Genomic DNA, 24,019 nt, shown 5'->3' on the forward strand with positions numbered 1-24,019 from the left:
CTCCTTAATCTCCTTACCCATCTCCAGATTTCCCTTCTCTTCAGACTTTCTGGAAACCTCTGAATGCCTTTCTGGATGCTAAACTCCTAGACATGAGTAGTTTTCTTCTAGGAGAAGGCATAAAGGGGCTGGTTCAGAATTATTAGAAAAGACTATTCCTAGACCAAGCCTGAATGCTGAGTCAATTCTACCACCCCATCCCCAACCCCCGACACCACCTACCCTGCCACTTGACACCTTTGCTTCCTCAAACGCCTAACCCTGAGTTCTCTCATATCTTCCTATCTTGGGGAGAACAAAAATTCAACTCTTCAACTCTCTCCACAATGACTGAAAAAGACAAATCAAAGTCAAAGAATGACTGTTTACAAAGGGGCCTGCCTCTGGAGTGTTGTGATCATGGCATTTGTAGTCATGCCGTGTGCCACACACCGTCCTGGGCCTCGCTTAGGGATGCTGCTGTAGCCTCTGTGCTGTCTCCCTCTCTGTAGTTTCCTAACCTTTCCTTCTTGATTAAATATTTTCTAATTAATAACATGCCTCTTCCCCACTGAAACCAAGGTGCAGCAAGGGTGAGTAAGGTTAATGAGTTTCTTCTCTGCAGTTAAAAGAAAAAACTTCTGGACTACAAATTGTTTTTGTTATTACAAACAAACACATCCTTCCTTAAATGACAGAGGACTTTTCAGACTCACAACTGGGCCTATGTTGGACATGGAAAACTGCTAATGACCTGTTTTGAAGACCATACACAGAAGCATATCCCTCTCAGCAACATGACTGATCACCGCCAAAGCAAGCTGGTTTCTGACGTTGGAAGAAAAAGGCTGAACCAACTACAGTGTTGAATTTGCTGATAGCTCTGGATTGTTCAAATGATTCAAAAATCATTATCCATTTCATAATGTGAGTGGTAAGTTTGCAATTGTGATGTGAAAGCCCATGAAGAATTTTTGGAAAATCTAGGTAAGTTTGATAATAGAAAGAAATTGCTTGCCAGAGAAAATATTCAATATGGATGAAACCTCCCTAATCTGGAAATGAATGGCCTGAAAGGACTTTCATCCAAATGGAGCCCAAGTAAATGCCAGGATTTAAGGCTTTTCAGGACAGAATAACAGTCTTGAGGACAATGCCACAGGCTACAAGTTGAAAACCTGTGGACGCAGGGCCTTCAAGTATATCAATAAGCACACGCAGTCAGTGTCCTGCAAGAGCAGTGAGAAGTCATGGTCACTCAGCTCCTCTCCCAGATGTCCCCTGAATTGGTATGCCAGTGAAGTGAAGTACTATTTGGAGAATAATATATCTTTCAAGATTTTGCTTATTGTTGATAATGCTTCCAAACATCTGGAGATAAAAGCCCTCTTAACTTTCTGTCTGCTATTTTCTTGGGATGGGAACGTTAAATGGGGTGAAAATGACTAGAACAGAAATGATCAAATGGGCTTTAGGAGTTATGACATGTTTCTGCATATATTACTTGGAAATATGACTTGCCTTTTATTTAGTTTATACTTGGAGAAAATGTTAAAGGTAATAATTGCTCACATTACCAACTTGTCAAAGATCTCCAGTGAGATTAGAATAGTTACTGAAATGAGGTATTGTATTTTTTTTTTTTTTTGGAATTTTTCCGAAGTTGGAAATGGGGAGGCAGTCAGACAGACTCCCGCATGCGCCCGACCGGGATCCACCTGGCATGCCCACCAGGAGGCGATGCTCTGCCCATCTGGGTCATTGCTATGTTGCGACCAGAGCCATTCTAGTGCCTGAGGCAGAGGCCATAGAGCCATCCTCAGCGCCCAGGGCCAACTTTGCTCCAATGGAGCCTCAGTTGCGGGAGGGGAAGAGAGAGACAGAGAGGAAGGAGAGGGGGAGGGGTGGAGAAGCAGATGGGTGCTTCTCCTGTGTGCCCTGGCTGGGAATCGAACCCGGGACCCCTGCACGCCAGGCCAATGCTTTACCACTGAGCCAACTGGCCAGGGCCACATCTTCTTTATTTAATCCTCTATTGAAGGACACTTTGGTTGTTTCCATGTCTTGGCCACTGTGAATAATACTGAGATAAACATGGGTGCATGTGTCTTAGCATACCAATGTTTTTTAGTTTTTTGGGTAGATATCCAGTAGAGGGATTGCCGGGTCATATGGTAGCCCCATCTTAATTTTTTGAGGAACCACCATACTTTCTTCCATGATGGCTGTACTACTTTACATTCCCACCAGCAGTGAATGAGGATTCCTTTTTCTCCACAGCCTCTCCAACACCTATTATCTGACTTTGTTGGTAATAGCCAATCTAACAGGTGTGAGGTGGTATCTCATTGTAGTTTTGACTTGCATTTCTCTAATAGCTAGCAAAGATGAGCATCTTTTCATATATCTGTTGGCAATTTATGTCTTCTTGGGAGAAGTATCTGTTCAGGTCCTTGCTTGCTCCTTTTTTAATTGGATTGCTTGCTTGTTTGTTGCTGAGCTTTGTGAGTTCTTTATATATTTGGATATTAACCCCTTATCAGAGCTGTTGTTTGCAAATATCTCCCTTTGGTTGGCTGCCTTTTTGTTTGTCGTCGGTTTCTTTTACTGTGCAGAAGATTTTTAGTTTTACCTAGTCCCACTCATTTATTGTTGCCTTTACTCCCCTTGCCTTTGGGTCAAATTTATAAAATGTTCTCTCCAGCCAGAGTCCATAAGTTTTCTTCAACGTAATTTATGGTTTCTGTTACATGACAAATCTTAACGACTTTAGAGAGCTGCATTAAAAGTAATAGTAATAGTGATAATATTATAATCATTATTATTCTAATAGCTAACATTTACTCAGCACTTACCATATACCAGGCCTTAGTCTCATCACTTTACATATATAAATTAATTTACTGCTCATTATACCCTAGGGGGGAAGGTAGTACCTTTATTTCATTTAACTATTTCACTTACTGCAGCATCTTTGTTTTAATTTAAAAGGAATGCATACTCTTTGGAGCAAATCAAACAGTACAGCAGTGTAACAAGAACAAGGTCATGGTCTCCCCATGTCTGCTGCTGTGTCCTTCTCCATCTTTGCTCCATTTCCATACTCCTGGCATGACCAAAGTGGACAGTTTCATGCATACTCTGTCCTTTGCCAACACATGCAAGCATACATGGAAAAACTCTCTTAGAATTATCATCCACATTTTGTGTATAAGGAAAATGCAGCTCAAAGAGATTAAGTGGCTTCCCCAAGGTCACACAGCAGGCAAGTGGAGGAGCTGACTTTCAAGTTTAATTGCAAAGGCTGTGACCTTCTCCACTAGCCTATACTTCATTTACAAGTTTGTCAACTTTGAACAAAAAAAGTAATCATAATTATAACATTAAAAAATCAGTGCACAGAGAGATCCAAGATGGTGGTGGAGTAGGTAGAAGCTACTCCACTCACTACCTCTCTGGACCAAACTAAAATTACAACTAAAATATAGAACAATCAACTTGAATAACTAACCAAAGACTAGCTGAACAGACATCTTATAACCAAAGATTTACAGAAGCCACATCAAGACTGGTAAGAAGAGTGGAGACATGAAAAGGGATGACCCCACTCCCATGGGCTATGGCTGAGATTCTGGAGGGAGGGATACCTCAGCTGCAAATGTTCCCCCTGGGGAACATGAGGGTCTCAACCCCAAGCCGCTACCCAGAGCACCAGAGTCAGGAAGAGGAGCCCACATATCTGGTTGTGAAGATCCGTGGAGATTCTGCTAGAGATACAGGCATCCTCTTTTTTTTTTTTTTTTTTTTTTTGTATTTTTCTGAAGCTGGAAATGGGGAGAGACAGTCAGACAGACTCCCGCATGCGCCTGACCGGGATCCACACGGCACGCCCACCAGGGGCGAAGCTCTGCCCACCAGGGGGCGATGCTCTGCCCCTCCAGGGCGTCGCTCTGCCTCGACCAGAGCCACTCTAGCGCCTGGGGCAGAGGCCAAGGAGCCATCCCCAGCGCCCGGGCCATCTTTGCTCCAATGGAGCCTTGGCTGCGGGAGGGGAAGAGACAGAGAGGAAGGAGGGGGGGGGGTGGAGAAGCAAATGGGCGCTTCTCCTATGTGCCCTGGCCGGGAATCGTACCCAGGTCCCCCGCATGCCAGGCCGACGCTCTACCACTGAGCCAACTGGCCAGGACACACGCACCCTCTTAAAGGGCCAATACACATCACAGCCACTCACCCTAGGAGCAGACTAGACTTGCATAAGGAGAGACTGGGGTTTATGGTTCTGGGGAGAGAGGTCAAGGGACAGCTGCCTGGATCTCTGTGCTGAGTCCCTCTCCCACACCACAGACACTATCTTTCTTGGGTGGAGCACTCCCCTCCTTACAAGTATCAGTCTGGGGGAAGTCAAAAGCTCCAACCTCTGGACTCCCTGTTGCCCCTCCCCCTGCACAGCTCACACTGTGAAGTCAGCTGCCTGGAAGGAAGTATAGAGGTCCAGGCCAACTCAGGGCAGTGTCAGTGACTGAGTTGTGTGGCAATGAGATGGGGGTCACTCCTTCCTCCTTCCCTCAAGCCTGACAGGCAGTCCCACTTGGGAGACACCACTGGCTCCACCCTACTGAGCTCAGTCTCCCAGCAGAAGCTGGGTTAGATTGAGTTGTGTGGCTCTAGGACAGAGGACATTTTTCCCTCACATGCCCAATCAGCACTGAGCTCTTTCTTGACACAGCCAAATCTTAGTATGTTTAGGCCTGATTATTTCTGCTGGTCCTTACACTGATGATTTCCTAAGACCCCACCCCACCACAAAGGTCTGCAGGTACCTGGTGGGTGGCAGATAGACTTGGCATACACTGGAACTTATGCTGAGTGGCCTCAGACCCAGCAGCTAAGATAGATTTAAAAACTCAGGAGAGGGCCCTGGCTGGTTGGCTCAGTGGTAGAGCATCAGCCCAGCATATGGATGTCCTGGGTTCAATTCCCGGTCAGGGCACACAGAAGAAGCAACCATCTACTTCTCTACCCCTCCCCCTCTTGCTTTTCTCTCTCTCTCTCTCTCTTCCCACCCTGCAGCCATGGCTTGATTGGAGCAAGTTGGCCCAGGTGCTGAGGATGGCTCCATAGCCAGGCTCTAAGAAGAGCTCAGCTGCTGAGCAATGGAGCAACGCCCCAGATGGGCAGTGCATCACCCCCTAGTGGGCTCCCAGTTGGGGCACATGCAGGAGTCTGTCTCTGTCTCCGCGCCTCTCACTGAATAATAATAATAATAACAATAATAATAATAAAACAACTCAGGAGAGAAGAAAGAATCTGAAATATAGATTTTGAAATTATCTCACTTAAAATGTATGTTGAAAGGAATAAAAGTATTAGCCTCTCTATGGTGAAAAAGAAAAGGACCAATCCTTGGAGATCAGCAACAGATCAGCAGCAGAAGAGGTAGGATGAGAACCAGGACAGGGTAGTAGCATACCGTACAACAGTAGGCTGTCTTCTTTTCTCATTCTATACTTTCTACAGCAGCGGTTCTATAGGAATACCAACCACACTCTCACCCATTACTTAAAGTACCATCCACCCAATTTCCAAACTTGCATCTGACCTCCATGCTCAGATTTACAACTGCCTAATTTTATCTCTACTTGGATTTCTCAAGGGCATCTCAAAGTCAACACATCCAAAATCTAAATCTGCCACTCAAAATGTGGTATTCTTCTAGTATTCCCTATCCTAGAAAATGGTATTCAAATACAGAAACAAGAAAACTATGAGTAATCCATGACCTGTCTTTCTCTTACACATCAACCCCAGTTAATCCATTAATCCATATTCAAGTCATTATGGGTTTTATCCACTAAATGTCTATCTGTTCCTTTCTTGCTATGTCTTGCTATTTAGTATCCTAGTGTAAGCCACCAACATCTTCTACCTGCAATACTGCAACTGCCTCCCATTTGGACTTCACATATAATCTTGCCCTCCTCAAATCCATTCTGCTCAATGCTGTCAAAATAAAATTTTAAATGCAAACCTGAGTGGACAGGTTTCCAGTTTTCACCTGAGTTTTCAGTTCTTAGGATAAAATACCAAATATTTTGCCTGAGCCTACATGACCTACATGATTTGGCCCTTGCTTACCTTTCCAGTCTCATCTCTATCCTCTGTCTCCTTACTGGTCTTATTTCAATTTCTTGAATCTTCAAGCTTCTATCCCCATAGTATAGACCTTTGCATATACTTTTCTCTCTGCCTAGAAAACTACTCTAACCTTCATCTCTCCATTTCACATCCACCCCCTACTTACCCTTTAACTCTTGGTTCAGTGACATTATGTCAAATCTCCCCATTAGTAAATGTTTTCATTGAACCATTTGCCTCTCCTTAGTACTAAACACAGCTGTAATTTTACAGTAATTTGTGTTTGATCAATGTCAGTATCTCCTATTAGACTGGAAGCTTCAAAAGAGCAAGGATTGCATCTTTTTAGTCACTATCAAATCACCAAGGCACAGTATCTAACATAGGTAGTCAATACATATTTGCTGAATAAATTATCAAATACCTTCAAAGAAAAAAATGAAAAAAGAATGACGACTGAGCAAAACAATTGAAGTGGTCTACTAAGATGATGGGTGACCCCTGGGAGTACAATTTGAATATACTGATAAAGGCAGAATCCAGAACTCAGGGACTTAAGGAAATGAGCAGTGACAGGGAAGAGATTGGACAAAAAGGCTGACAGGAGGGCACAGCAGTGTCAGGGGAGAGTTGTTTTTATTTTGCTTTTCTTTATGCTTTTGTTGTTCCCCAGTTTTAGAAAAACATAAAGAGGGAAAAATTGAAAATCTCAGAGACAGGATTAATCAGCTAAGAGAGGACAACAGTTGAAGAGGTTTCAAAATGTCAACAAAGGGGTGAGGTAAGCAGACATATCATAAAAGAGTGATTAACTGAAGCATGGCATAACCAGTGGAAAGTAATATTTGAATGCATAAATAAAGATGTTGACGGGTTAATAAACCAGCTAGACCTAATCAGGGCAAGCATCTGGAAGTGAACTATGTTACAAAAAAATATATATATACTATATATATATTCCTTATATATAGTAAGGAAGCTGTTAAACCACATTACTTAGATACAATCAGCAAAATTCAAATTATGGGAAACTCCATAGGACCAACAATATGGTTCCTTCAACAAATAAGTTGCAAGGAAAAAAACAGAAGAAGAACTTACAGAATAAAAGAAAATTAAAAGATATACCAGCCAGTCACATGAGGATCCTGGTTAAAGATGCAAAGAAAAAAAAAAGGAGACAAGTGATATTAAGGAAATACATTAATATATTAGGTGTGATGATTGTACTGTGGATATACTTTTAAAAGGTCCTTTTTAATATCAGTTGAAATATCTATGATTCCAGATGCCTGATATTTACTTGAAAATAACACAAGAGGAAGTACATGAATAGTGATATTAAAGCAACAATGAGCTGATCATTGTTGGAGCTGGGCATTGACTTCATGCGGCTTCATTACATACAATTCTTTATATGTATGAAATTTTCCTCAATAAATTTTTTTAAAGAAGCAATTTGGTTTGCAAGAATAGGGTTTTCTTCCACATATAATTCTTTATATGTATGAAATTTTCCTCAAAAAAAATTTTTAAAGAAGCAATTTGGTTTGCAAGAATAGGGTTTTCTTCCATATATTGTATTTTAGATGGCTTTGGTTAAGGTTTCATGACCTGGGTCAGTGGACTTTGGGGAACCATGAAGATTATTAAGTCAGATCTAGGTAAAGTTGGAGGATGAAGTAATCTGCCAAAGATAAGGATTGAGCTGAACACAAGATACCACTTGAAATATAAGTTGTTATTAATTAAAGGTCTTCAAGGATCAAATTTTAACATAAAGCCTAACAAGAAACTAATGGGGAAAGTGGTAAGGAGTATGTTGAATAATAAAAGCAATAGGTAAGAAAACTGACTCTACTCTTGTTTCTAAAACAGACTAACTGGAGATTCAGTGCCAAAGAAAAAGTCCTAGGTATAAGATGACCCAACCGGAACCTGGGACAGTTCATGAGAAAAGAAAAGACTGTGTGCACTGAAGTAGTGTTGTTACTGGAGAGCGGAGATTTAGGGGCAAGGTCATTCAAATCCTCCTTAACTACTTTTGTCATTTTCCCCAACAAATCCAAAGTGCCTTAGAGGTACTGCAAAGGCTTTGGAACAAAGGAGAAAGAATAAGAGGCAATATGACGTAATTGGAGGGAAAGGGGCAAACATTATTTTCTCCTTATTAAATCCTGGATTTAAGAAAAAGCATGTATTAGCCAGCATCCGCCTATTTACCTGACGGCTTGGAGGACAAGTTGTTCAGGGCAGCACTTGGCTTTCAAGTTGTCGGGGGAGCTCTACTCTTCTTCTTTTCTATGTCTCATCCTCAGCAATCCCAAAGCATTACTAGATCTTTTTTCTCAGGTATATATAAATATTTTTAAAGAGTACGACTAAGTGTAGGGGAGCGTCCCGCAGAAACGCCGTAGTTAGCGGTCGTTCTACCAGGACCTGTTGGAGAGGAATGTTGGTGGGGCTGGAGACACAGCACTCGGTACGATCGGAGCGCCTGTTGGCCTTGGAAAGGCTTTCACGCGCGTCCCGCACAGAACCTGCGTGTCAGGCTCGGATGGACCGGCTGAAGTGCAGAGGCGGGATACGGGTTACGCCTAGAACCCTCCGGAGGTCCCCGACACACAGACGCACCAAGTCGGGAAGGGTGCAGACTGATTCCACGCGGTGGACAGAATGCTAAGGCCGCTTCTCCAAAGCCCAGCTACCTCGCCGTTAACAGAGGCTTGAGAGTTGTACCCCCTGCGTCGGGCCTGCCTGGAGACAAAACAACGGTTCCGAGTTCGCGCGCCGACACCGCGGGACTCGAACGTTCCCCAGTCCACGCCCTAAATCCGAACTTGTTCCTGTCCGAAAGGAAGCTCAAGATGAAATACAAGCCAATCAGAATGTAGATATGAAAGACGTCAACCCTCAGGACCAATAGGAGGGATGGAGGGCGGGGCTGAAGGTTTAAACCTCAGCGGCCAGGGCAGGGAGATCTCCGCGCGTGGGCGGGCAGTGCGCCTGCGCAAGTTGCGGGACCCCAACCGACACCTGAGGGACTGCAGGACCCGTGGCGAGTGGACCTCGGCGAGGCGGGTAAGCAAGAGAGGACCGGAGAGGTGGGGCGGGGCCGTGAAGGCTGCCCCACTGCTGGGAGAGGTTGAGACACGATACGCGGAGTTGATCTCTTTGCCCGGCGCCTGGGTAAGCAGCTTCCTCTGGTACGCGTTGCGGCGACGCGCCGGCTGGCCGGAGCCCCCGAAGTCCCCCTTGGCGGGGGCTTAACGAGGTGGAGCAGACAGAGGCCCTGGTCCGGGCGCGGGCGCAGCGAGGGAGCCGGCCTCCAGTGAGGCCGCGAGCATCACAGAGGGGCGACGCCCATCATGAACCAGGTCAGGGGTCGGGGACCTATGGCTCACGAGCCGGATGTGGCTTTTTTTTTTTTTTTTTGTATTTTTCTGAAGTTGGAAACGGGGAGGCAGTGAGACGGACTCCCGCATGCCCACCAGGGGGCGATGCTCTGTTGCAACCAGAGCCATTCTAGGGCCTGAGGCAGAGGCCACAGCGCCATCCTCAGCGCCCAGGCCAACTTTGCTCCAATGGAGCCTCGGCTGCGGGAAGGGAAGAGAGAGACAGAGAGGAAGGAGGGGGGGAGGGGTGGAGAAGCAGATGGGTGCTTCTCCTGTGTGCCCTGGCCGGAATCGAACCTGGGACTCCTGCACACTAAGCCGATGCTCTACCACTGAGCCAACCTGCCAGGGCCAAGATGTGGCTCTTTTGATGGCTGCATCTGGCTCGCAGACAAATCTTTAATTAAAAAGTAATGTTAAAAATATAAAACATTCTCATGTATTACAATCCATTCATTTCCTACTGCTCATGTTCATGGTTGTGGGTGGCTGGAGCCAATCACTGCTGTCCTCCGGGACAACACCAAATTTTTATTGGATAATGTGTAACGTACACGGGTCGTTGTATGGCTCTCACAGAATTACATTTTAAAATATGTGGTGTTCATGGCTCTCTCAGCCAAAAAGGTTCCCGACCCCTGAACCAGGTGCTGCCTGCTGTGGTCTTTGTGTAAAGGGACTAGAGGCTTCTCACCCCTTAGTCACACCATTTGTGAACTACTGGGTGTAACTTTGCGAGTTCTGATCCTGATGTATTAGGATGGAGTGTGAAATTCAACCCTACAGTCCTATCCTGGAATGAAAATAAGACTTTTTTGTCCTGATTATAAATATTACACAATCTCATTGTTTTTATAAGTAAATCAGGCAATATTAAGTACATATAAAGAAGAATGGAAGAAAATACTCGGAATTACATCAAATATAATGACAAAACAAAAAAAGAAACTTCACATGTGGTTTACCGCAGGTGTATTCATTATGAATATATATTTACATGATTATACTTATGTGTTTACTTTTTTATAATTGTATATTTTGAATGTAGTAAAATATATTTACTTAAAAAGAAGATTGTACCTTTGTTGGGCAAACAAGTGTGTTAACTTGCTTGCTTGTACTTTGCCTGATTGGTGCGAGCAAGGGGCAGCACCACATGTGTATAGGCTCTGTAAGGCTGCAGGTGCTTGCCCTCAAGGCGGCAGGTTGTCAATTGCAGAGGGCCTTTGGAGGGGGCGTTGTTTGCCAGAAAAGCCCCCCTCCTCCCGTGCCTGTTTTGCTTCTGAGTCCTGATAGAGAAGTGGTCTTCCCTGCCTGCTTGCTGGTCTGCCCTTTACAGACTGTAATAAACCAGAATGGCCCACCATGCCCTGCCTCCACAGTTCCTTGACCCTCTGCCTGAATCCAGTGTGAACCTGCATGGCCACAGCACCGGCCTTACAGCCTTAGTAATATTTAGAAACACATCTGTCAAGTATAGACATACATTATCATTTTTTTTTATTATTTATCTTTTACAGAGACAGAGAGTGAGTCAGAGAGAGGGACAGACAGGGACAGACAGACAGGAATGGAGAGAGATGAGAAGCATCAATCATTAGTTTTTCCATTGCGCGTTACAACACCTTAGTTGTTCATTGATTGCTTTCTCATATGTGCCTTGACCGTGGGCCTTCAGCAGACCGAGTAACCTCTTGCTTGAGCCAGCGACCTTGGGTCCAAGCTGATGAGCTTTGCTCAAACCAGGTGAGTCTGCACTCAAGCTGGCGACCTCGGGGTCTCGAACCTGGGTCCTTCCGCATCCCAGTCCGACGCTCTATCCACTGCGCCACCTCCTGGTCAGGCTACATTATCATTTTTAATGCAGCATGGTATTTCTTGCTATGGCTGTACCCTACCATGTATTATCTAACCAATTTCTTCATCATCATAGAATGGCATGGTAGTGGTTATCCGTAAGTCAGTTTGTTTGCATCCTAATCCAGTTTTTCTCCTTAGAATAATTCCTGGGGGCCTGACCAGGCGGTGACACAGTGGATAGAGCCTCGGACTGGGACACAGAGGACCCAGGTTTGAAACCCCGAGGCTGCTGGCTAGAGCGTGGGATCATAGATGTGACCCCATGGTCGCTGGCTTCTGCAAGGGGTCACTCGCTCTGCTGTAGCCCCCCGACCGCCAATAATGCACATATGAGAAACCTATCAATGAACAATTAAGGAGACACAATGAAAAATTGATGCTTTTCACCTCTCTCCCTTCCTGTCTTCCTCTGTCTCTGTCACAAAAAAAAAAAAATTCCTGGGAATGGATGATGGTTTAGAAATTATGGTACAATTTAAATTCTGATTCATGTCAAATTGCCCTCTAGAAAAACTGTATCACCCTACCCACATACAGAGTGTGAGGTTGCTCATTTCTCCACACACTGACCAGCACTGGGTATTGAAATATTTTACCAATCTAGAAAGCTATATTAATGCTTTTATTTACATTATTAATGAGATTAAACACCTTTTTCTGTTATTTCTTTGATAAATCATCTCTTTTCCTTATTTTGCTGGTTTGTGTGCACCTTTTTATTTATCATCTTTCTAAGAAGAATTTGAATTAGTGATTTTTTTAAGTGAGAGGAGGGGAGATAGACTCACACATGTGCCCCGATTGGGATCCACCCTACAAACCCCCGTTGCTCGAACCAACTGAGCTATCCTCATCACCCAGGGCCCACCCACGTTCGAACCACTGGCAATGAGAGGGGAAGAGAAACAGGGTGAGGGGAGAGGAAGAGAAGCAGATGGTTGCTTCTTATATGTATCCTGACCAGGGATCAAACCCAGGATGTCTGCACACTGGGCTGAGGCTCTATCCAGTGAGCCAACTGGCCAGGGTTGAATTAGTGATTTCAAACCTCTTACTAATATTTCCCCCAGTTTGTTGTCCTTTCCATTAGGGTTCTTTTTTTTGGGGGGGGGGGATTTTCTTTTGTTCTAATATTGTGGTTCTTGAAGGTGCATGTTTACATCCCTAGAAGCAGAGGAGTTTTAAATCTGCAGTCACCTCCCTGTAATGGTTAGAATTTAAGTACTGACTCAGCCTCCTCCTGACCCTCAAAATCCTCAACCTGGGACACCGAATCACTTAAGATTTTTGAAGAGAAGATACTGTTGGATATTTTGGTTAACACTGTTTGTAATTATTTAACAAAATATAAGGTGTTATAATCTCTATATAAAAGTTTCCTCCTAAGAGGATTATCAGGTTCTGTTTAATATAACTGAGTTACCTGTGGACCTTGCCTATATTGTAGGTTTTATTATTTGCAAACACCTAGCCTCTTATGTTAAAAAAAAAGAATGGGAATGTGTTTTAATTTATATGAAAATAACGTTAATCACTGTATAGCAGCAATTTTCAATGGTGTGGGGGGGGTGCGGACACGGCAACAGACACACTCCCGGGATCCACCCGGCATGTCCACTAGGGGGCGATGCTCCATTGCAACCAGAGCCATCCTCAGTGCTGAGGCCAACCTTGCTCCAGTGGAGCCTTGGCTGCAGGAGGGGAGAAGAGAGATAGAAAGGAGAGGGGGAAGGGTGGAGAAGCAGATGGGCGCTTCTCCTGTGTGCCCTGGCTGGAAATCAAACCCAGAACTTTCACATGCGAGGCTGATGCTCTACTGCTGAGCTAACTGGCCAGGGCCCACAAGAATTTTTAAAACAAGCAATACCTGACTGTTTAGTCAGAGGCGCAAACCTCTTTTCCCTTAGATTGTCTTTAAAAAAAAAAAAGACAACAGCTAACACAATAGCTGTCCGGTGTGAATAAAGCAAAATTATAACTTTTGTCAGATCAGCAAAAAATGTATTTTTTGGTGTGCCACAAAATTTTAGTGATTAGTTTATGTGTGCCATAAGATGAAAAAGGTTGAAAATCACTGCTGTATAGTATAGTATAGTATAGTATAGTATAGTATAGTATAGTATAGTATAGTATAGTATAGTATAGTATAGTAATCTCTGGCTTTAAAACTCCTCCTCGCCCAGAATCCTATTCCATTTTTGTCCCAACTTTATTCTCTGCTCTTTTTAGTAGGTATGTTTGCATGAACATTGAAATAGTGTGATACTTCTTATAAAGATCCATTTTGTTTATATATATTTATTGATATATAAAATATTTAAAGTGTAAAACCTATAAAATAATTTGTTCCATTCTGCAGTGAGGAAAGTAAAATCTAAGCCCTACTTTACTTCTAACATTTGTTTAGTCCCTACCATGGGTCAGATAATGCAGTTTTTACAAACATTATCTCACATAACTGAAGTAATTCTGCAAAGTTACATTTTGGGACTTCTCCCTTGCTTTTTCTGATTCTCCATTTTTTTCTATGCTAACTACCAAAAATAATGTCACTAAAAGCTTATTGTAGATTTAACAGTATAACCTAGTTAAACTTGAAAGCATTTACTTAAGACCTAAGACCCTGATCTTCTACTCTTTGTTTCTATAGACTCCAAAGGATGACTTTTTAGTTAGTGCTTTTTGTCCCATGTATCATGTCTTTAGAGTTGATATTTTAAAATGAGTGATTTTTATTTTTCAATAACAGTTGACATTCAATGTTATTTTATATTTCTTTCAGGTGTACAGCATAGAAGTTAGATAGTTAAATGATTTACAAAGTGATCCTCCTGATAATTCTAGTACGTACCTGGTACCATACATTGTTGTTATTATATATATATTATGTTATTATATATATATATAATAATATATATATAATATATAATTGACTATACTCCCTGTACACACCATCACTCTTGTAACAAATTTTTTAATCCCTTCACCTTTTTCACACATTTGCCCCACACCCTTCCCATCTTTCAACCCTTAGTTCTCTGCATCTAGGAGCCTGTTTCTGGTTTTTTTTCTTTAGTCTACATATAAGTGAAACCATGTAGTACTTGTCTCTCTTTGACTTACTCACTTAGCAGAATATCCTCCAGGTCTATCCATGCTGTCGCAAATAATATTTCATTCTTTTTTATGGCCTTAGACACATTTAAGATCTGCATCTCCATCTCCATTTCAGCTAGTTCCCATTTGTCCTACAATATTTAGCTTGGAAAGCTCTATAAAAGCTTTCCATAAACCACTAGGCCAGGGCTAGGTAAACTGTGCTTGTTTCTGTATGGCTTATGGGATAACAATACTTTTTACGTGTAAAAGGGTTGGGAGGGGAAAGAATGTGCAGCAGGGACCATGTGTAGCTCACACAGCACTAAACTGGTAAGCTTTGTGAGAGATGGTGTGCCTCATTCAGTTTGGTCACTGTCAGGTAGTACTGTGCCTGGTATTACACCACTTTATCAAATATTTGACTACATTTTAGTTTTTTAATTTGTCTTAGAAAATAAGACATCAGGCAGTGATCCTTCTGTGAATTCAGATGGGTAGTGAGCATCTCATTTGCTTTTTGAAAGGATTGCACAACAAATTAGATACTTGCAGGATTGGGCTTTAATAACATGAGGCACAGGTCTCCAGGTGTATGTAAATATATTTACATTTTACATTTGCTTTTTGCTTCTTCCTTCTCTTAATCCTTTTGGACAGGAATGAGAGAATGTTTGATCTCTTCAAGCATGAACTTCCTTAAATAGAGCCTATGATCTTTTTGGTCTTCTATATTTTTAAGAACTGATCATCTGAATTCTAAGACTTACTGCAGTAAATACTGTATTTCCTTTTTACCCACCTACCATTTACTAGTTGTTGCTCCCTAGATCTTGGTGAGTTTTCTGTGGTTAAATGATGTTTTTAATGTCTGTATCAACACAGACTCTCTTTGTTGGTTTCTCCAAAATAGGGGTTTCTTCCTGTACTGTGTCATTACATTCCCTTTTGGCTTTTGTTTCTGTCTCACTGAATAAACGTGGGTACTCGATGCGTCCCCTACGTACACAATGCTGGATCCGGGATTCCAATCCTTGGCACTTAGGACGATCCATTAGGGGCTTATATGTGCGCATTTTCACTCCTTCTACAAAGGCACTGGTCTGCTTTATAACAGAGGGCTTAACATTTCTCCATTCTATCTCTCCATCCGTCTTTGTTCCTATAACATGTACAATCAGTCATTACATGGATTATTTACCACAGTAGAATCACCTTAAACTTTTTATTTAATTCCCCCATAACCCTGTATCCCTTTGGTTCTGGCAAATAATTTTACCCATGGGTTTCCTTGTCATACCTGTCCCGTAGGGTACTGCAACAGAGTCGAGTCCTTGCAGCATACTATACAATACATGAGTCTTAACGGCTTGATTAGCCCATTGTTGTTGTAGGTGGGTAATATTGAACTCCTGAACCTCCTGGTCATATAGCCACTTGATATTTTCAAACTTACAGTCATACAAGACTAGAGGAAATTCTACAGCCATACTAGAGAGAGAGAAAACAGAGTATGAGAATACATAGCATCCATCCAACAGTTCTTGAAAATTAGGGTTTGTTGGATTAAAAGGAGGGAAAAAACTTTATGTCAATATTAAGTATGTAATAGCTAAGAAAATATAACACTATCCCTAACCTTGCACAACATTATGACTGAAAACAAACCAACCAACCCTAGGTCACCTGGTTAGGCTTGATCTCTCTTAGGGTAATACTCAATGGTAAAAGTAAAAAGGTCACCTAGAAGGGAGTTGACTTAGCTCCACCATATGGCTATAAAGTTAAAAACAGCTGGTGGTGCTTTTCCAAACTTGTTAATTTTGTGTAGTTTGAAGTAAAAACTTCCTTATAGATTTCATGGCTTGTTTTCAAAAGGAAAGTCAACTAACTATTCTTCCTACCTTTCCTACTTACTGTTTCAGAAACTGAAAATTAGGAAAAATTCCAAAGTACAGTATAGTATGACTATTCCATAATACAAAGCAAGCAAGATATAACATGAATAGTCTGAATGCCCATTTTTTAACTTTAGCGGAACCTAATTCCTCTCAACATAAATTCAAAGGGAAAAAAATGTAGAAATGAATGTGCTCTTCTTCACAGGGCCTGTTCCAAACACCTGCTTTGAACTACTGAGACAGAGAAGTGTGACAGGAAAATTCAGATACCAATCCCTCTTACATGTTCATAACATTCTACAACTTAGACTAACAGCTTCATGAAGATTCAGTGACTCAGTTATTCAGACAACTGTGGAGAAAGATATGTTAGAATATATTTTTAAATAATCTAAGAGCAATAGTGGTTTTTGTTTGTTTTAATTTACCTGTATTGAGGTTTCTGGGGATTTTTCTCTATGTTTAGCAGCTCATCGATAATCTCTGGCTTCTCCATTCCTTGGCCAACTAGAAAGAGGATAGCCATCATACAGCGGACTTGATGATAAAGAAACGCCTGGCCAGTCACTTCAAACTGACATAACTGGAAAGGTTCTTGCCATCTCTCTTCAGCCAGGCTCTGGCCCACTAGCTCTACTTGAGCAGACAGAATAGTCCTCTGAAAATTAATCACTCCATTGGCTACATCCATTTTACATAAATTCCTAAAATCATGTGTGCCAACATATTTCTGAGCTGCACAGTTCATGGTTACAATGTCTAAATCAGCACGAGGGAAAAAATAGCGGTAAGTCCGCTCAAGACAGCTGAACCTGGCACTGAAGCTAGGTTCCACAGGGGCCCAGGCTAGCACACGGATGTCTGGAGGGAGCACCCGATTGAGAATATGAGTATAACGGATCTCTCTAGCAGCATCAGTGGTTTCATCTTTTAAATTAAAATCCTCTGAATCCCTGCCCTTTGGAAAGTGAGAACGAAGGTCAAGAGAAATCACCTGTAGAATTAGAGAAAAATATTGTTAAGAGATACAAATAATCTGAATCCTCAGTATATACATCTAGACTATATTGATATTGCTGGCTTTGAGAAACAGTGTAGTGGCCCTTACCTGTCCAAAGGCACTAACTCCTTTGTCTGTCCGCCCACACCGGTGATAGTTGGATGTCTGTCTGCTTTCTACTAGTCGAGTCTTGGTTAGAGCCTCAAACAGTTTCTCTTCAATTGTATTGTTTGTGTTTTCCTGGCTGGCAAAGCCCTGGTATCCCCAGCCCAGATAGGCTATCTTTAGGGCTACATGTCTTCGACCATGAGCACTGAAATCAAATGCACGCTTAGCTTTTCCTGCTCCTGAAGAATTCTCTCTAACATTTGAGTCTTTAGTGTTGGCTTGTTCTTTTTTTAGTCTTTGTATCTCCTGCTCCAGTTCTTGTACTCTTCTTAGGAGTTTGTTAGTCTGGATTCTGTCTGTGTCATTTTCAGCCATGATAAGGCAACCCAGGAATAAATAAATCATATGTGTCCACACCTGAAAACAGACTGAAAACATACAACAACTTAAGTGCTGGTTACTTTGGTCATGTCAGTAGCTTTCAATTATGTTCAAATAATAGCTAAGATTTAATTTAATGCCTTAAGCAAACTTTTGCTTATGCCCAGGGATACAGGGATTATCTTAATTGTTACAGGTTGACCATCCAGATATTCTTTTCCATCCTATGTGGCCAATTCACAGGGGAAAAGGAAAGCAGCATCAAAAATACTCAGCTAGCATTGTTAAGGTTTAAATATTGAATAGTAAGAATTTAAGGCAAACAAGTGTAGATTTCATATCCCTACTGGTCATTAGCTAAGATGATTTAAGGACTGATATTAATGATTCTTTTCCCGTTAAAACATTTCCTTTTGACTTCTCATTACATTCAATTTTTCTAGTCAAGATCTGTTGATATGGTATATATACATCTATGTCTAGTGCTTCTCAGTGTCTCAAATACAATTAGTGGCTTGTATGTTCTATCATCTAATACTCAATTTTGTCTTAAAGGTGGTACAGTAGAAGCTACCCTGACTGAAGAAATTTGTCAATGATTATACTTTATATTGGAAGTAAATCCGAGTCAAGATTTTCCCACTTTAAGCAGTTCTGATGGCAGAAAGAAGGTAAGCAAGCATCATGATCCCATTTTTAAAGTCAAATTTAATGCATGTTCTGAAAGATCTCTGTACCTCTATCAGTTAGAAAGTTTAGTTGGGTAATGTAATTCAGATGTCAGTGTTGAAAGTTCTGGCATATTTCAGTTATCTGAGGATACCTGTACCACATCCTTAATCTTGGATTGGGAAAGCCATTTGTAAGTAAAACACTACAGAAACCTAGAAAACACAGAAAACCAAAAATGTAACTACCTAAAACTAAGTTTCTTCCAGCAAAAAATAAAGAAAAAATTAATGATGGTAAAAGGCTAACAACTTCCTTAATATTTTAAGTATTTCATAAATATATAAATCAGTTTTAATATAAAAACCAATAAGAGGCCCTGGCTGGTTGGCTCAGTGGTAGAGCGTCGGCCTGGTGTGCAGAAGTCCCGGGTTCGATTCCCCAGCCAGGGCACACAGGAGAAGCGCCCATCTGCTTCTCCACCCCTCCCCCTCTCCTTTCTCTCTGTCTCTCTCTTCCCCTCCCGCAGCTGAGGCTCCATTGGAGCAAAGATGGCCCGGGCGCTGGGGATGGCTCCTTGGCCTCTGCCCCAGGTGCTAGAGTGGCTCTGGTCGCGGCAGAGCGATGCGCTGGAGGGGCAGAGCGTCGCCCCCTGGTGGGCGTGCCAGGTGGATCCTGGTTGGGCGCATGCAGGAGTCTATCTGACTGTCGCTCCCGTTTCTAGCTTCGGAAAAATACAAAAAAAAAAAAAAACCCAATAAGAAAAAGTCCAACAACCTGTCAGGTTAGTGGGAAAGAATAAGCACTGCATAGAAAGAGGGGGGGAGAAAAGCTTATAATGTATGAAAAGGTGCTCAATTTTATTCCACTTAAATGCCAATTTATGAAAACCTTATTTATTTTTTACCAAGCCAACTGCAAAGATAGGAAGTTTGATCGTACACCACTTTGGAAGTGGGAGGGCGAAACAAGCTCTATAATTCACTATTAATACAACTTCTTTAGGGCCTGACCTGTGGTGGCGCAGTGGGTAAAGCGTCGACCTGGAAATGCTGAGGTCGCCGGTTCGAAACCCTGGGCTTGCCTGGTCAAGGCACATATGGGAGTTGATGCTTCCAGCTCCTCCCCCCGTCTCTCTCTCCTCTGTCTCTCTCTCTCCTCTCTAAAATGAATAAAAAAAAAAAAAATACAACCTCTTTAGAGGGCATGTGGTAACAGCCATCAAAATTGAGCACACACATTACCTTATGACCCACCTATTCCATTTTAGATATTTAACATACACATATGCTTGCACAAGTATGTAAAAATTTATAAGATACTCATAACATTATTTTTTAGTAACAAAAGTTTGTAAGCCTAAAATCAATCAATCATGGACTGGCTGAAAAATTATAGTACACATATACATTGGAATTCTATGCAACTTACTAACAGTGTAACCTTGTGCTAAATTATTTCATCTCTGTATGCTTAATCTTACTCATCTGTGAAAAGGAGATAATCAGAGTAACTATCCCACAGTTGTGAAGGTTACATGAATTAATGAGTATAAACCATATAGAATAATGCTGGATACATGAAGTGTCCCTCTAAGCACAAGTTACAAAATGTACATTAAACATTATGCCTCAAATCATGTAGCCTCAAGCTTTTCTTATGCCAGAACTCATTTATCCTGTCCTAGGAACTAATCAAAGTGGTACTAGGCAGTAGACAGTGAGAATGAGTAAGAAGTGTGGAAATGAAAGCAGGTAATAAATTCTCCAGAACTGAGTTAATGCCCCTCCAAATTTTTCCCAGACTATTTTATACTAATCTATTTTATTAATTATAGTAATGATTGCCTTAGCTATTCTTTCATTTCACTGCTATAAAATAATAGGAAGGGAATGAACAATGTATGAGCTGGGAATGTATTACTAGAAAACTGATCATTGTTTTCTCTTACAGAAGGTCCTACAATGTAGAGGAAGCAGTAAAGGAACTCATGGGACCTAGTGGACAAAAATGGGCCAATATGGATCCAGAAGAACGAATGTTAGCAGCTGCTATAGCTTTCACCCATATATATGCAGGGCAGGATGAGGGAGATAAAAGGAGAGAAGCCCAGTCTACCCAGTATGATCCCTACAGCAAAGCTTCAGTAACCCCAGGAAATCGACCTGCTCTTCCTGTGCACCTGCAGTACCCACATGCAAAAAATAGTGTCATTTCAGAAACAGTCTCTGAGGCCTCTCAAAGATTGCAAAAGCCAGTGATGAAGAGAAAGGTGCTGCGTAGGAAGCCAGATGGGGAAGTGTTAGTGACAGATGAGTCAATTATCAGTGAACCAGAGTCTAATACAGAAAATGACATGAATCTCTGGGATTCAAGACAAAGGTTGATGACCCTGCATTTCCAGAAAGACAAGGAATCCCCTGATGATATTTCAAAAAAATTAAATCTACCACATGAATACCACGGAACTTCTCAAGATCAGCTTATTTGCCATCTACAAATAGAAGGAATGGGCTTTCCAGCTTATGAACAAGACCTGATTGTTGCCTGCCGACCCAGGTCTTTTATTCTCCCAAGGTTGGACCAATTAAGCCGAAACCGAAGCAAGATAGACCGGGTAGCCCGCTATTTTGAGTACAAACGAGAATGGGACTCATTGAGATTACCCGGTGAAGATCATAGGAAGGAATTACGCTGGGGTGTCCGAGAGCAGATGCTTTGTCGAGCAGAACCCCAACCCAAGCCTCAGCACATATATGTTCCAAACAATTACCTAGTACCAACTGAGAAGAAAAGATCTGCCCTTCGTTGGGATATTCGTTGTGACCTTGCAAACGGTGTCATGCCCAAGAAGTTTCCCTTTCCTCCTCCTTCTTCTTAAGTCTTTTTGTTTAACCTGTCTCCTTTCAAGGGATTGTTTGGGATAACCTGGTACTTTATCTCTTTCCTTTTGTTTAAATAAAACAACTAACTTGAAAGCCTATTGTACATTATAGAGTAAGGACTTCACCCATCAGTGGTCTTTCCTAGGTATGTTATCACACTGGTATCAGATACCACTTAACTGCCTGTTTACCACTCAAATCCAGCAATGCAAGATAAGTCATGCCATAGAAAGAAAGGGAAAAAAAATCTTTCTTTCTACTTGTCAAATTAGTAAGCAAAGTCAGCTAGCACTATTTCTGTCCTATACTCATTACCTTTGGCTAATGCGAGTTGCTGTTTTTATTAGTGTGTTTTTAAAGTTGCTGGGCATTAAGCTTATCCATGAAAGAATTTTGGAAACTTGTGGACTTCCCTAATTTTTACTTAAGTACTTCCCAAAGTAAGGTGACTTCAAACCTGAGTTATGATTCTGCTTCCAATTGTACTCATCATTATACTCTCACAGCCTAAATGACGGCCAACCGGAAGCACCAAAACCTGTCCTTGACACACAGCCCTAAAGAAGAAAGGTAACAGCGTAGCTATCCTTCATTAGCAAGTCCATGTTAAATACTTTTTTTTTTATTTACTTTTTTTAGATTTTATTTATTCATTTTTATGAGAGAGAGAGGGAGAGATAGAGAACAGGGGGAGGAGCAGGAAGCATCAACTCCCATATGTGCCTTGACCAGGCAAGCCCAGAGATTTGAACCGGTGACCTCAGCATTCCAGGTCAACGCTTTATCCACTGCGCCACCACAGGTCAGGCCATGTTAAATACTTTTTAATAGATGCTCAACAAAAGCACTATATGACATAGGATTCTAGCCCAAGTTTACTTTCAAAATTATTTCAATATATTGTCCTCCAATTGTTACTTCTAGAATACCATGTGTTTTATAATTTGCCACTGAGGTTGCCTTAGAAATTATGCCTGTCACATGAAGGCTAGTCCCACCGCAACAGCACTTCAAACTGTTAACATCTGGAACCAGATGCAAACATAAATACCAAATGAATCTGGCCTATTTGGGTACAGACCAAAACAATTATGCTCACCTGAAATTGGATCTCCCTGTTCTTGATTCTAATCCAATGAGGAACATCAACAAACAAGGCTGTCGGTTTTAACATCTGAAGACGGAAGAGTGATAGCAGAGATGGTTTGCTCGTTCAAACTAAAACAGCTGTGACAAAATTGAATAAATTTGACCTATCTGCTAAAATACATTTCCTCTATATTTAAGCTACATCATTCATTCACCCAGTTCCACTGCTAAGTATTTATCAGGGAAATAATCAGTAACTCAACGATATAGGATATATCAACTACAAATTATAAAACAGTGAAGTGGTTAAATAGAACATTAGTCAGTGGGAAGCTAATGGAAAAATGCATATTAAATGAAACTAATAGGTTGGAAACTATGCAGTATGATCTCGGTCCTACACCCTTGCCCACACACAAAACATGGAAAGATCAAACAGTAGTAGGATTAAAGGTAGTTTTTATTTTCTTAATAACTACCTAGTTATTGTATTTTTTTAGTTGTATTTTTTAAATTTAAAAGCTACATGGCATTTTTACATGCAAATTACAGCAAAACACTCCAGTGTTTTACCTTCTTTATATCTCAAAGCCCATTATTACACATCAGAAAGTTTCCAAAGTGATTATCTATTGTAGTAACCCTTTTTAAACCAAAGAACCAGTCCAAAGGATTTAAGCGTGGTTAATAAGATTTATGGCAAAAAGTGGACGAGCCCAAGACTCCTGCGTCAGTGCAGTGCATTCTCCAGGACACCATACCCTTTTCAGGAAGGTTCCCAGGCTGACCGCGGACCCCTGGAAGGGGCCGCCAAATGACCACAAAGAGGGTATTCGTGCGTGTGCCGAGCATCGCCTGTTAACGCCGAAACAGCCGTCCTTAGTTTCATTTTTTTTTAAGTTAAAATTTAGTCTGGAAAATATTAGTAAGTAGTGGAGTAGTAAAAAAAAGTATTCTATAATAAAGTTTATTTTAAACAAATGAGGGAAGGAGGGGTAATACCCACAGGATCAGAAAACGAACCTATGATCACTAGCACTGGAAAACAATCCCCCAAACGATCTGAAAAATGTCGCCGGTTCCTCCCACCCCACAACTTACTGAGATCCCAACCCCTGGCATTTTTCACCGAGGCAACAGAGGTTTCACTCCACAGTCCAAGGGCCATCTAAATCGAATAAAAGCAACTCCTTTGGCTGCGAATTTTCGCCAGGAGCTCCAAGAAGCACTAAACACAAGCACGTGGTCTTAAGCAAGGTTCCACTCCGGAAACGGTCCGAGTACGAAATGGGGCACGGAGGAGAAACAGGTTCAAATATTTGTTCATTCGTCCGTTCCTCTTTGTAGAAACCATAAAACAGCCAATCACCAAACCCCACCCTTACCTTCTGGTGTTTGGCGGAGCGGCTATTCGCGAGACAGGAAGCTGTCACTTTGCGCCTCCGGGGCGCGCTCGGGGGACTCATGGGAGTTGTAGTCCAGCTTTGTAGGAAATGTAGTTCTAAGATAGGAATGTAGGCT

The 24,019-nt window shown here is 41.8% G+C and overlaps 2 protein-coding genes across 9 annotated transcripts; one reads left to right on the plus strand and one right to left on the minus strand.

Moving 5' to 3' along the window:
- Positions 1 to 9,088: 9,088 nt before the first annotated feature.
- Positions 9,089 to 21,502, plus strand: HYLS1 (HYLS1 centriolar and ciliogenesis associated). Of its 2 annotated transcripts, none has more exons than XM_066365158.1 (3): positions 9,089 to 9,195; positions 18,411 to 18,526; positions 20,478 to 21,502. In XM_066365158.1, the coding sequence occupies exons 2-3, from the start codon at positions 18,513 to 18,515 to the stop codon at positions 21,403 to 21,405; spliced, it is 942 nt and encodes a 313-aa protein (XP_066221255.1). In that variant the 5' UTR covers positions 9,089 to 9,195; positions 18,411 to 18,512; the 3' UTR covers positions 21,406 to 21,502. The 2 variants fall into 2 exon arrangements, with proteins under 2 accessions (XP_066221255.1, XP_066221256.1); XM_066365159.1 differs by lacking the exon at positions 9,089 to 9,195 and adding an exon at positions 9,207 to 9,303.
- On the minus strand, positions 15,012 to 23,876 carry PUS3 (pseudouridine synthase 3). 7 transcript variants are annotated; one of them, XM_066365151.1, is made up of 6 exons: positions 23,600 to 23,876; positions 22,509 to 22,583; positions 17,475 to 17,891; positions 16,795 to 17,360; positions 15,766 to 15,956; positions 15,012 to 15,627 (listed from the first exon to the last, which is right to left on the minus strand). In XM_066365151.1, exons 1-6 carry the CDS (start codon positions 23,618 to 23,620, stop codon positions 15,317 to 15,319), a joined length of 1,581 nt encoding a protein of 526 aa, XP_066221248.1. In that variant the 5' UTR covers positions 23,621 to 23,876; the 3' UTR covers positions 15,012 to 15,316. The 7 variants fall into 7 exon arrangements, with proteins under 7 accessions (XP_066221248.1, XP_066221251.1, XP_066221254.1 ...); XM_066365154.1 differs by having other exon boundaries at positions 22,509 to 22,636; XM_066365157.1 differs by lacking the exon at positions 23,600 to 23,876 and adding an exon at positions 19,538 to 19,686 and having other exon boundaries at positions 22,509 to 22,589.
- Between the last annotated feature and the right edge of the window lie 143 nt (positions 23,877 to 24,019).

The sequence above is a fragment of the Saccopteryx leptura genome, chromosome 2 (genome assembly GCF_036850995.1).
Source record: "Saccopteryx leptura isolate mSacLep1 chromosome 2, mSacLep1_pri_phased_curated, whole genome shotgun sequence".
NCBI lineage: Eukaryota > Metazoa > Chordata > Mammalia > Chiroptera > Emballonuridae > Saccopteryx > Saccopteryx leptura.